Here is a 13,474-nt window from a genome sequence, read left to right as displayed (position 1 = left end):
AAAATCATGAGGGGCATGGATAGGGTGAATAGTCAAGTCTTTTTCCCAGGGCAGGGGAGTCAAAAACTAGAAGGCATAGGTTTAAGGTGAGAAGGGAAAGATTTAAAAAGGGACCCAACGGTCAACTTTTTCACGTAGAGGGTGGTGCATGTATGGAATGAACTGCCAGAGGAAGTGGTGGAGGCTATTACAATTTAGAAAGCATCTGGATGGTTCATGAATAGGAAGGATTTAAAGGGATCTGGTGAAGTGCTGGAAAATGGGACGAGATTAATTTAGGATATCTGGTTGGCATGAATGAGTTGGACCGAAGGGTCTGTTTCGTGCTGTACATCTCTATGACTCTATATCTAAAGCAGTCTATGCGAATGTGCAGCAAGACCAGGAAAACATTTAGGCTTAGATCGATAAATGGGAAGTGACACTTAGACCACAAGTGCTGAACAATGAACAATGCTCTCCAACAAAACAGAATCCAACCACTGCCGTCACCAAATCCCCCCACTATCAAATTATGGATGTTACCAATTATGAGAAACTTTACCAACCATTAGCTATTGTGGTAACAAGAACAGATAAGAGACTGGGAATTCTTCAAGTAACTCATCTCCTGGCTCCCAAAACCTGCCCATTGTCTACAAGGCACAAGTCAGTAGTGTGAAGAAATATAATATTTGCCTGGATGAGCATGGCCTCAACCAGAAGTTTGACTTTCATGAGATGTGGTGGCTTTGATGGGTGGGTCAGCATTTATTTCCCATCCCGAGCTACCTTCAAGATAATGATGAGCTGCTTTCGTGAACTGTCCATTTGGTGGAGGTAGACCCACATCCAACAACTGAAGACAAAGCAGCCCTCCATCTCAAATTTAAATATTCCTCTTTGAGGCCATGCAGGACAAAACAGACAGTTGATCAACACCTTATCCACCACCTTAAACATTCATTGTCTGGAACATTAAAAGACAGAAGTGACACAACGTACTATCCTCAAAATACACTACACCAACTCACCAAGATTCCTTTGACTGGACCTTCCAAACAGGTGACCTCCACCACCTTGAAGGACAAAGGGCTGATGACACGCAGAAAAACCAACAGCAGGTTTTCTCCACATCACACACCATCCTCACTTGCAACTGTATCGCTCTTTCTTCACTATTGTGGGAAGGAATGCCCAAGGTTATGTACTCCTGCAGCAGATGGTTCAAGACAGCAGCTCACCATTATCTTCAAGGACAACAAATCCTAACCTTGCCAGTGGTGCTACATCCCACGATAGAACATATCCAGTGAAAGAATTTTTAAAAAATATGTTACTGGACCTGATTTGCTTTGAAGCTACTTTAAGGACAGAAGATATTGTCATCCAGCTAAAGATAGTTCACTTTTTTAAAATATTAAATCTAACCCCCATGCAGCATCAGGGAAAGGAAAATGTCCAGCACAAGACTCCCAACATGTGATCAAATAGTTTAAAAATGACAACTGCTACAAGAAAAACTTGTCACAATTCCTTATACTGTACTGCTTCATGTTTTGAAAAAGGAGCTCTGAAAGGTGTTTGCAAATGTATAAATTACAAACATCAAAGTCTTGGCAACTTGGTGACATCAGAGTTGATATAATCTGGTTGAATATATCGTTACAGTTAATCTTTATATTCTCAGTTAAAGGTTCACATTTTGTATAAAGCACACAGTAAGAAACTGACATTAAAACAATAGCAAATAGTTCACTTAAAAAAAATCAAATAGTAACAATTGAGCTGCCAAAATCTGCCTCCACTGTACACGCAGTTATTCAACTGATGAAACTTGTATAGTCTGTATCTAACCTTTCCACTGATAAGCAATAAACAGAAAAAGAGTGGTGCTGTCAGAGTTTCAAAGTAAAATGTATTTTATGGAAGCTCAATTTAGATAAGAAAAAAATTAAAAAATTTTGAAAATTCAATTAGGCTTTTGAAAGATTTCTCTCAGTTAAAAGAATTCAAAACTGCTACTTGTGGTTTTCATTTCCCACCCCTATAGATCAAAGCAACTATTGTTTCCACAGTGTATTTATGTCTGTTGGTTTCCTTGAACTCCAAGCAGTGCATCAGTGACATTCTTAAAAGTCAAGAACTGTCAGTAAAGTCATTAAAAATAGAAACACCTGAGAAGGGACCAAATTCAGGGATACTACACCAAACCTTTGAGAGTATTTTTGCAAGCTTAATCCAAACTTGCTGCACATAGCACATCAGTTCCAGTCCTTCTAATCCAGTCCAGTTTGGAAACATTCCATTGAATTAAATGAATTGCTGAATGTAAATTTACAATTTTTTGTCTTTTTGATCATTTCAGTATTTCAAATGACAAGTCAAGCATGAAGCAGCACAAGCAGCCTCCTCCAGTATGGAAGCGAGCTTGGTTTTGATACACAGATCTCACTCCGATTGGGGAACATGTACTATCTAGGCCCAGTCTCAAGATTCGTCATCATCGAAACCATTGTCGTAGATTTCATCCTCTAAAAATAATCCACCTAATCCATATTCTTGTTCATGAACAGAAATTTCGTTGGGATTGAGATGAGACTTTCCTTCAACAAAGTCAGCAAATCTGCAGGATGAGACATAGATTCCACTGTTATACCAATGTCCCACACTTAACAGCTATTAAAAAAAATCAAAAAAACGGTTACAAATAAGATTTTTTCAAAACATACAATAAACATTTTGAAAATTTCAAAATACAACACTTCATGCAGTTATTAAAAAGACAAACTGACAATTTTAGAAAGAGCATCAGTTGGTCCTAGAATCACTTTATCCATAAATTATGCAAACACACTTTCCCCTCTCTATTCCAAAGCATGGATCTTTAAGACCCAAGAGGCGTCTGACATCTAACAAGACACTTATCGTTTGTATCTGTAGATTGTGTATGTCAGCAGCCAGCTCAACAGAGGGGCAATGACAACTGGATCCTATCTTCCTTTTATTTTAATTATTTTTAATCAATTTGCTTGGACATGATACAACACACCTCCGGAGCAGGTGAAGCTTGAATCTGGAACCCAGAGGTAGGGACACCACAGCTGCACCATAAGACCCCAATATATTTAATCAAATATGCGTAGACATGTTATGACATGCCTCAGAGGCGGATGGGACTTGAAACTGGATCTTCTGACCCAGCTTCCTCTCCTTGTGTCCACAGCCACAGTTTTCAATATTCCATTAGAGCGCAGCCAGAAGCAGAAACCCTGGCTGGCATTAACTTTCCAAAGCCTAGAGTACGGAGGTCAGTTTTAGCACTCTTACCATCATGCCATACGAGATCAACTAGATGCCGGACCAGAGATCAAACATAGGAGCTTTCTGCCTGTGTGATCTCTCACTCAGCAATGCACTTGGCATCTCAGACAGCAGCTGGTGAAATTTAACTTCTGTTAATAAATTTGGTGTTAGGGTGATCAGTGATGGTGTTCATGAAACCACTGTTTATTATCATAAAAACCCATCTGGTTCATTTATGTCCTTTAGTTAAGGAAATCTATCATCCTTTCCTAATCTAGCCTCCATGTGACTTCAGACTCACAGTGAGGATCTCTTAATTGTCCCTTTGAAATGGCCCAGTGACATATTCAGTTTGAGCACTATGAGGGATGCGTAACAAATGCTGGCCTGCTGATATCCAGGAAATGATAAATAATAAAATATTCCAGCCAGCCACTTTGACCTTTCATTACAGAACTTACTACTCAGGGAATGAAGTGTGATCTTCTCCCACCCCAAAAAGCGTAGCTTCCTCGATATTCGCACATTGCAGTTTTCACACTTTGTTATCCAACCATGACAAGTAGGTGTAAAGACAATGCATCTCTCCAACATGGCACCAAGTGAACGTTGCAGAAGTCAAGCCAGAGTCTTGACCAATAATTAGAATTTTTCTTACAAAAAAGAATCAAGTTCTCTGACATCTTACCATCTTGATGGATGTGGTTAAAGCTAGGAAAAATTATTTTGCAAATTCAGTCTGTGAAAGCAGCAGGCTTGATGGGTCAGATCACCCTTCATTATTTAATCTTTTAAGCTTTTCTGGGTTTTAATTTGGAGTTGGATACAGTGCTGACACTCAACTTGCGTGCATCAACCCACAAAGAAAACGGCACATTTACAATCTGCAATTTCTGCACATACCAAAATACTAATGCAAGGATTATGTCTTTTTATTGTGTTTTGTAAATTGCGAAATGAGGAAGAACCATTTTAAAGCTGGCGTTTTGAAAGGATGCCTGCATGATTTGAAAGCAAGTAAGCCAGCACTCTTGTCAAGCATCATAAATAGCTGAAATAAAATAAAGAAGGTGGATGCTGGAAATACAACAAAAACAGAAATTGCTGGAGAAACTCGGCAGGTCCGGCTGCATCTTTGGACAGATAGCACAGTTAACATTTCAGGTTGGTGCCCCTTCTTCAGAAAGTAGCTAGCAAAAAGCTGGTGTATACCGAAGACAGCCAGGGTGGGTGAAAGGAGTAAGTGATAGATGGAGAGAGAGCCCAAAGGGAGAGAAGGACAGGCAGACAAAGGGAGCTAGGCAAAAGTGAGGACTGCAGATGCTGGAAACCAGAGTTTAGATCAAAGTGGTGCTGGAAAAGCACAGCAGGTCAGGCAGTCCCTGATGAAGGACTTTTGCCTGAAACGTCGATTTTCCTGCTCCTCAGATGCTGCCTGACCTGCTGTGCTTTTCCAGCACCACGTTGATCTAGACAAAGGGAGCTGCCGATGGGGACCTTTACGATACTTAACATCATCAAAGACTACTCTCTACCGTGTGATTGCGTCTCAGGTAATTGAACAAGTTATAGCTCAGGAGCTGACACACTTGACTGCAGTCAAACTCACTTCAAACCTGAAAAAATCCAGTTAATCTTTCCTTCAGCAATTGCTGTAAGGTGAAACTTCTAATTGATAAATCAAACATTTTAAAAGTGAACCAACTGCCCTATGCCTCTTGTAAATCAGTGGAAGTATTTGGAAAAGGAAAGTCAGAAGTCTACTGAACTGTTTATCCAGTTTTTGTTTCCTTCCTTCCAGGTGTTCTTTCCATGTTTGTACATCTGTATGTCTGTGTAAAAGGGAGTTTATATGGAGATTAGAATTTTAATTGTATGTCAATTATTTGTTATGTGTCAATGGTTCAGAATGGTTTACCTGTTGCTATAATCTAATTAGTTGTAATAAATAATAATGTTCATTAAGTACAGAAACCTGCTCCATGCTTTCTATCAAGCTGGGTCTGAAAATCAGGTAAATTGGGGAGTTTTGAGTACTTTAAAATTTTGAACATTTGTGATGACCCCAGGAATAGCAGGGCTCAGTTTCAAGGACCCTACCCCAAGTGAGTCATGACACCTGATCTCAGTTGTATGATCAAGGGCAGATAATTACCTAAGGCTTGGATGCTTCTTTAACCAAAAGGTGAAATGAGAAAAAAAGAGTTATCCAAGGTCTTGCACATCAACCAACTACCAGCTCGAGGGCCTGAAACAGGCTTTTTGCCCATGTTTTTTAGGGAATAGAGAAAGAGTATTTAAATACATTTTAAAAGATAAGCATTACCTCTTTGGTGTTGTAAGTCTGGACACCATTTTCCATGCATTGAACTCAGGGCTACTGCAGTAGTGTTGCAGCTCCATCAGGGCTTTGTGTGTTTCTACTTCTCCTTGCCTCTGATATTCCTCCTCAGTTAGAAGCTTTCGGGGTTTTGGCTTGCCTCTTATCTTGAACACTTGTCTAAAATTAGAGTTTAAAAATTTTGAAACGTCACCAATTATTAAGGAGTGCTTTTTTATTTCCCTTTTTCTCCAATTCCAGGGTTTACCTTGCAACAGTCAACACTTTCTCCTCTTCAGTATGTACCCGAAATCACCTGATTTTAAGAGTATATGTTTATTATACACTTAAAAATTATTTGAATTTAGACAAATCAGAAGGACCAGTCCATCAAATGACCAGAATCCTTACGGGAAACTAAATTATTTTGCCAAGTTCTCTATGCATTTTAGGAGCCATTAAACAATCTTAAGGACAAATGATTAAATGATTTCCAGGCCTTTACCTATTTACGACCTGCCCCAGGTGCTGTCTCTAAATTATCCTTCTTTCATGACATTGCAGTGATGTGCCTATTGGTACAATACTAACAGGGTCAGCAATGTAAGCAAGGCATCATTGCATAGCAATGCATTAATGCCTATTGGAAACGTGCACTCTCGTTAAACAACTCAATTTATGAGTTCATTCTTGGGATTGCTGGTTAGCTCAAAATTCAACATCCATTCCTTTCTGCTCTGGAAAAGATGGTGGTGAGCTGCCTTCTTGAACCTCTGAATTCCTTGGGGGTGGAACTTAATGCCTTCGTTTTATCATTTTTACTTTTCTGAAAAAAAACAACAGTTCCAATTACAGTCACTCAGATATGTAGTGAAAGCAGCACAGAACAATTTCTGGAAGTTACTTGATACTGGTATAAAGACACAAACTGGTGTCCTCAAAATACCCCTTCCCAATCTCCTCTAAGAATTATCTTAAAACCTACCACATCAACCAAGCTTTTAGTCACCTGGTTTTCTTCATGGGCTTGACAAATCATTTTGTGATTACATCTCTGAAGTGCCTTAGGATGTTTTTATATATTAAAAGGCACTGCATAAACATATTATTATCTCAAACAAATCAAGACTTGGATTCAAATTCTGTTCTCCATGTTATTGCTGTACATCTAGCATTGGCGTCATGAATCCTTTTCCAAAACCAGTGTCAAGATATTCTCTTTAATAATTAGTTTTAGTTTTCTCTGGCATTACTCTGCTACAAAGCAGACAATGTGATTCACTTGTTCCAAACAAAAGGACAACAAATCTGGTTTTGTCCATTTGCCCACAATTGAACATTAAGTTATTTAAATTTCAGGGAAGAGTTTCTACACAAAACACTTACTTGTATGCCGTGTACATCCACCTAAGTGGACGCTCTAGGTTCTTGATGCAGAAAGCTACAATGATGAGTGCCAGAGCAACTTGTTGTACTTGGATACCAAAGTATATTAGTAACAGTCCAATGAGTTGTAGGGCCCAGTTTAGAAGATTGATACTTCTGTCCTCCTCCAGTGGACCATACTTGTAACAGACAGCAAAACTGACAAAGGCAGATATTGTCACATAACCTGAAACAGCAATAGTACAGGAAGAAAAACCTTCATAAAATTACATAATATATGTTTTAGCTTCATAATCTGTATGTCACAGTCTAGGTAATTTCTCATTTGCAGTGTGCTATTAACCAAGGGCTAACAGGAGGCAGGTACACTCAACACTACTATTTGGTAAAGTGAGCGGGGCTGGCAGAATAATGAAGGCAGAAGAGAGTGTTAAAGTATCTTTTTACTGGTACAAACATGGTACTTTACCAGGGCCAACTGTTGTTTTCTCTCCTCCTCCCCCTCGCCCTAGATAGAGCAAGTTTTTTTTTGTGTGGGTGTGGGGGAGGAGGACAGTGGTAAAACCTGTGTTTTTTTTTAATTAGCAACCAAGCAGGATGCTCGTCAGAATTGGTTTTCTGCTGGAAGAGAATTAAGAAATAAGGAGTCACTGAAGTGGGCCTTGCTACTGGAGGAAAGTGGTTGCATAATGGTAATAGCATTGGACTAATAATCCATAATCCCAGGCTAACGTTCGGGGCACTGGCTCAAATCCCACCATGATGACGCAATACGAATTCAATAAAAATCTGGAATAAAATGCGAGCCTAATGGCAAACACGTAACCCTACTGTTGATTGTCATAAAGACCCACCGGGTTCACTAATGCCCTTTAGGGAAGAACGTCTGCCATCCTTAACTGGTCTGGCCTAAATGTGACTCCAGACCCATAGCAATGTGCTGCTGCCCTCTGAAATGGCCCAACAGCCCAGTCAGTACAAGCCGCAATTAGGGACAGGCAATAAATACTGGCCTAGCTAGTGACACCCACAAAAGATTTTTTTTAAAAAGTTGGCTCAAGGATACTCCAAAGACAACATGGAATAATTTTCCAGGAACACTGGAAGACTCAATTTAGCATTGCCAGAGAGAAGGGGGCCTGCTGAAAAGCTTGGAACTTAATCCTTAAGGCTACATATTTACTGGAAGGGTGACGTTAAAGTAAAAATGTATCAAAAGTATTTCCTTTGTTCATGGAATGTTGACGCCACTGGCTGGACAGCATTTGTTGCCTATCTCTAATCGGCACATGAACTGACTGGCTTGCTAGGGCCATTTCAGAGGCCCATTAAGTGTCAAACACTATGCTGTGGGTCTGGAGTCACATGTAGGCTAGACCAGGTAAGGATGAGTGATTTCCTTCCCTGAAGTACATTAGTGAAGCAGATAGGTTCTTACAACAATTGATGATAGTTACAAAGTCACCATTAGGCAAGCATATATTTAACTGTTCATTAGTTAACGAGTGGTATCTTTTCTTGAGCTTAGTGTATTAGTTGCCGGTTATGCAATATTTTGTCTATCTTGACTTTAGCTTGTTTGTTACAATTAAAGTCTTAAAGCACAAAATTGTCCTTCAGTTATTTCTGTTGGACATTGGAGAATTCATTCCTTAAAAAGTTAATTGGTCTCTTCAAGGACTGTAACAATTACAAAGGAGGGAAAACAATAAGAGTGAATACCAGGTTCCTTCTCAATTCACATCCTGTTTGCTGCTGACAAAAGCATTGGTAGATATTGAAGTTGGTCACCTAGCTAGCTTGAATGTCATGTGTCACTGAGGAGACAACAGAAATATTTTTCCAAGTATCAAAATCTGCACTTTCTTGCTTTTTACACTACTGTCCTCCCATGTGATACACACCAGTTCCCTAGGCAAAAAAAAACACACTAATGACTCAGTAATATAAATCCATAAAAGACAACAACACTTCCAATTTGTAAATATTATCAAACAGGAAGACTGTGCTTTGAGAAAGAGAGCACTTAGAGGAACAGAGTAACAGAGATGTACAGCACTGAAACAGACCCTTTGGTCCAACCCATCCATGCCAACCAGATATCCCAACCCAATCTAGTCTCATTTGCCAGCACTAGGCCCATATCCCTCTAAACCCTTCCTATTCATATACCCATCCAAACGCCTTTTAAATGCTGTAATTGTACCAGCCTCCACCACTTCCTCTGGCAGCTCATTCCATACACACACCACCTTCTGCGTGAAAAAGTTGCCCCTTAGGTCGGTTTTATATCTTTCCCCCCTCGCCCTAAACCTGTGCCCTCTAGTTCTGGAGTCCCCCATCCCAGGAAAAGACCTTGTCTATTTATCCTAGCCATGCCCCTCATGATTTTATAAGGTCACCCCTCAGCCTCCAAAACTCCAGGGAAAACAGCCCCAGCCTATTCAGCCTTTCCCTGTAGCTCCAATCCTCCAACCCTGGCAACATCCTTGCTAGCTGAAAATGTGTTGCTGGAAAAGCGCAGCAGGTCAGGCAGCATCCAAGGAGCAGGAGAATCGACGTTTCGGACATAAGCCCTTCTTCAGGAAAGGGTGTTGGATAAAGTTAAACAAGCACACAATTTGGCCAGTTATTCCTCTTCTGCTGTGTACAATACCATGGTTATTCTATTGACAAATGGCACCATGTGACATTTGTCGTCTCCCATCAACTATCCCACACAATGGAAGCAGAAACAACTTGCACATACTCCCAAGAGCTGAGTGAGTTTTGGCTCTTTTCCCACAAAGGCAGTTGTTAAAAAATACTAGAGCTTGAGAGTTTCTGATCTGGTCCCTCACACAGAACACAAATCAATTAAACTGAGTTCTCCTCTGGAAATATAGCTCAGAACCTCATGGAAGATGTTTGCCTCATTCACGTTTTTTTTAATGGAAAGGAGAAAACACTTGGGAGATAAAAGTTCCGAAGATAGGACTTAGCCTCAGTTTTGTTTATCCAGTATCACGGGAGGTACGGTTTTATATCCAATGGTAAGAGAATGTAGTTTCAGTATCTCAAGACAGTGTATTCATCCTTGGCTATTAACCTCAACACCAATATAATTATACAATTGAAGTAATGGTCTGAAGGTAAAGTCACTAGCTGCAAAATCCTATTGAAATGAGAGTAAAAGCTATCACTTTACTAATAGGAGCATAGAGAATGGAGGTCATGTTAAACTTGTATAAGACATTAGTTCAACTTCAGTGGGAGTATCATGTACAGTTCTGGATACCATACTTCAGGAAAAACATGAATGAATTGGAGAGTGGAGAAGGTTTACAAGCAAGGTTCCAGGGATGAGAAACTTCAATTATGAAGATAGATTGGAGAAGTTGGGTCTATTTTCTTTGAAGAAAAGAAGGCTAACTGGAGATTTGAAAGAAGTTTTCAAAATCATGAGGGGACTAAACAGAGCAGAAGCCAATGTAACACAGGAAAAACCTTTTTCACACAAGTAGTTAGGATCTGGAATGCACTGTCTGGAAGCATGGTGGAGGCAGATTCAATAGAGGCATTCAAAAGAGCATTGGTTTCTCACAAACAATGTGAAGAGTTATGAGAAAAAAAACAGGGGAATATTACCAAGTCACAACGCTCAGAGAACTGGTGCAGACATGATGGGCTAAATGGCCTCCTTCTGCACCAAGAAAATGGAGATGTTGCAGGAATCAAACTACTGGAATTCATTTTATAATAAATTCTATATCTACTACATTAAAAACAGTAAACCGTCTTACCTAAAACATACTGCCAACACTCTCTTAGCAGAAAACGTAAATTCCTCAGTGTCACTTGGATCAGATACAGAGACACGGACCAACCGCCTGCCATCAGCAAGTAGAGAGAACTTTTCTACAAAAGGGAGAAAAAAATTTGAAAAGTTAACAATTTTCTTTGGTGTTTAACTACATGGGGAACATTCATCCTGGATCGTGGAACAGTCAAAGCAACATTCAGATACTAAAGGAAAACTCCAACTTTCTGAACAGTCAATTTTGTTCTTCCCCAAAGTAATCTTCACAATAATCACTTAACCAACAAACCATCCCATTCAAATACACCAGTATCTCTGATAAAACAGTAACTCGGAATGTCTCTACCCAGCTTCCGGCAATACACATAGCAGATAACTCCTCTTAATTCAGCATATTATAAGTTCACTAAAAGTATTTTGAAGACAAAATTCACAGTGGTACAGAAATGACTCCTCTTTGGAGATTGGAACATTTCACACGGGTTTCACCTTGTACCAAGCATGCATTATGTTTGGAAACACCAATGTGACAACGGCTACAAAAAATGTGAAGATGTTCAGATATTCATCATTATTACAAAAAAACTCAATTACTGTACCAAGTCATGCTCACAAAACAGGTTACAGAAACAGAAATGAGTAAACTTTTCACACTAGGGAAAGGTGCTCATCAACCTACCTTGGGGAGTAAACGAGCGAGGACAAAGACGAGAATGAGGAGTGAAGCCAAAACTCCAAAGCCCATTCCTGTTGTGTAGAAGAAAAGCTGACTCCTGAAAGGAAGAATGTCAAATATGTTTGATCTATATGTAAAATAGCAACACCAACATGACAGCATATCTCCCCTAGCACCAGCTGGTATCTTCTATAAACACAAAAAGCCAAAAATTATAAACAGACTTCCAACAAAACTCTTATTGCTGCAACCAAAATTCAAAACTATCTGGCCTCTTTTTTTTTGAAAGAAAAAAAAATTGCTCCTTACTATTGTGTCAACTTTTCCTATGTTTTCTTCCCAACCTTCAGCACAACATTCCAATTCAGAGTTTGATCAGCTGACTGACACCAGGCCTCAAATCCAGAGCCATTCATTTGATGGCATGGAAAGGCATCAGGGGTAAATTCATTAGATTCTGTCCGCTCTAAAATTCATGCAAGAAAGCAAGCCCCACTCAGATCAAAACTCACTGGATTGGACATGAACCTCGGTCATGTCGTAGCAATAGGACAAAGAGAATTGGTCAGATTCTATTAAGAATTCAAATCTGATTATGCAATGGCTCCTTAGCGAGTGAGGCATGCAGAAATGGTTACAGCCAAATAGGTCTCTCAATGAGAGCGCAACATTTGGAACTACCACCAATCAGTAAATCGGGAAATGTCAGGGATGAGGGAAAATCTGAAAGAGGTGTGGGATCAAGCCAAGTAAGGAAACAGATAGTCTTTATCTTTGAGATGAAGAAATCTACACATACCTCACATTTGGTGCTGGACACAAAAAAGGGCAAAAACTGAGTATAGGGGTGAAGATAGCTGTCATTCACTATACCCTCCAGTTATGAGAAGAAAAAGACAGTAAGATTTTAGATAATTAAGCCGCATCATTAATCTACTGGTGAACAATCAACGTATGAAAGCAAGAGGCTATTGAGCCTGCAAGTTCACTCATCTGTTCAAGTCGGACCATCGCCAATCTCCAGCTTAACCTCATTTCCCTGCCTTGATTCTATGTCATGCAAAGTTGGACAGGAATGCATCTGTGAGGCTTCTTACACTATCTTCCCTTGGTTCCCTTTACCCCGCAGGCTCAGAGACACACTCTCCCCTTACCACACCTGAATTTTATTCTAAGATCTGACTGTATTCTGCAACTAACTCTACAGAAAACTATCCTTTATATCCTTAAAATGTTAAAGTTCCTTGAACTCAACTACAGCCAATAGACTCACTTTAGGCCTAGTATTAATTTGGCAAACGTTTATCTTAATATCTAATTAATGACTTTATTTTTTAATCTATGTAGAGATATTAATTTAACACATTTGGCTAATTATTCTGATCCATTTATATGTACTCATTTACCTTTTAAGCTTAAAAGGTGTATAACAAATGAATTACTTAACTGAGTTAGATGTTCTGCTGTTCCTTCCTGGGCTTGTTGTCGATGTCACTTTTTGACATTTTCCTCACCTCTGTCTTGGTGCTGTTGTTTGGCTCATGCATTGCGTATAACAGTGTTGTCTTTTCTGATGTGCTTTACTGCAATGCCATTGCTGCTTAGCTCTTGCAAGGTTCTTAAATGCACTGTTTATCCCGATGTACTTTGCAACACAACTGTGGTTGCTTAGCATGTGCATAGCTTTATGTTGAAAACGTGCTGCCCATTCTGATGCACCTTACTGCAATCCCATTGCTGCTTGATTCTTGCAAAGTTTTTAAATGCACCATTCATCCCAACCACATCTGTGGTTGCCTGGAATGTGTGTTGCATTACGTTTAAAATGCGCTGTGCATCCTGATGCACTTTGCTGCACGGCCTGTTCAATTGCCTTTTGCCCGTGTTTTGGTTTGCTTTGCTGCACTGCTGCTGTCACCTGGTTCTTTTGCGGCATTTAATGGCACTGCCTTTTTATTGCGTTGCTGCTTCTGCCTGGGTCTTGCATTGCTTTTAGATGCACTACCTA

At 39.7% G+C, this 13,474-nt stretch overlaps 1 protein-coding gene across 1 annotated transcript in view; it reads right to left on the bottom strand.

Annotated features, from left to right (window-relative positions):
• Nucleotides 1-2,469: 2,469 nt before the first annotated feature.
• Nucleotides 2,470-13,474, bottom strand: part of nemp1 (nuclear envelope integral membrane protein 1) — a 42,055-nt gene continuing 31,050 nt past the window's right edge. Inside the window, exons 5-9 of the mRNA XM_043681139.1 lie at nucleotides 11,470-11,563; nucleotides 10,774-10,888; nucleotides 6,992-7,217; nucleotides 5,612-5,785; nucleotides 2,470-2,605 (exon numbers count right to left, since the gene is read on the bottom strand). Of these exons, the coding sequence (XP_043537074.1) occupies nucleotides 2,470-2,605; nucleotides 5,612-5,785; nucleotides 6,992-7,217; nucleotides 10,774-10,888; nucleotides 11,470-11,563 (745 nt within the window). The remainder of the gene's footprint in view (nucleotides 2,606-5,611; nucleotides 5,786-6,991; nucleotides 7,218-10,773; nucleotides 10,889-11,469; nucleotides 11,564-13,474) is intronic.

This window comes from Chiloscyllium plagiosum, chromosome 42 (genome assembly GCF_004010195.1).
Source record: "Chiloscyllium plagiosum isolate BGI_BamShark_2017 chromosome 42, ASM401019v2, whole genome shotgun sequence".
Taxonomy (NCBI): domain Eukaryota; kingdom Metazoa; phylum Chordata; class Chondrichthyes; order Orectolobiformes; family Hemiscylliidae; genus Chiloscyllium; species Chiloscyllium plagiosum.
The sequence above is the reverse complement of the archived record's forward strand: the minus strand, read 5'-3'. Positions and strand labels throughout refer to the sequence as shown.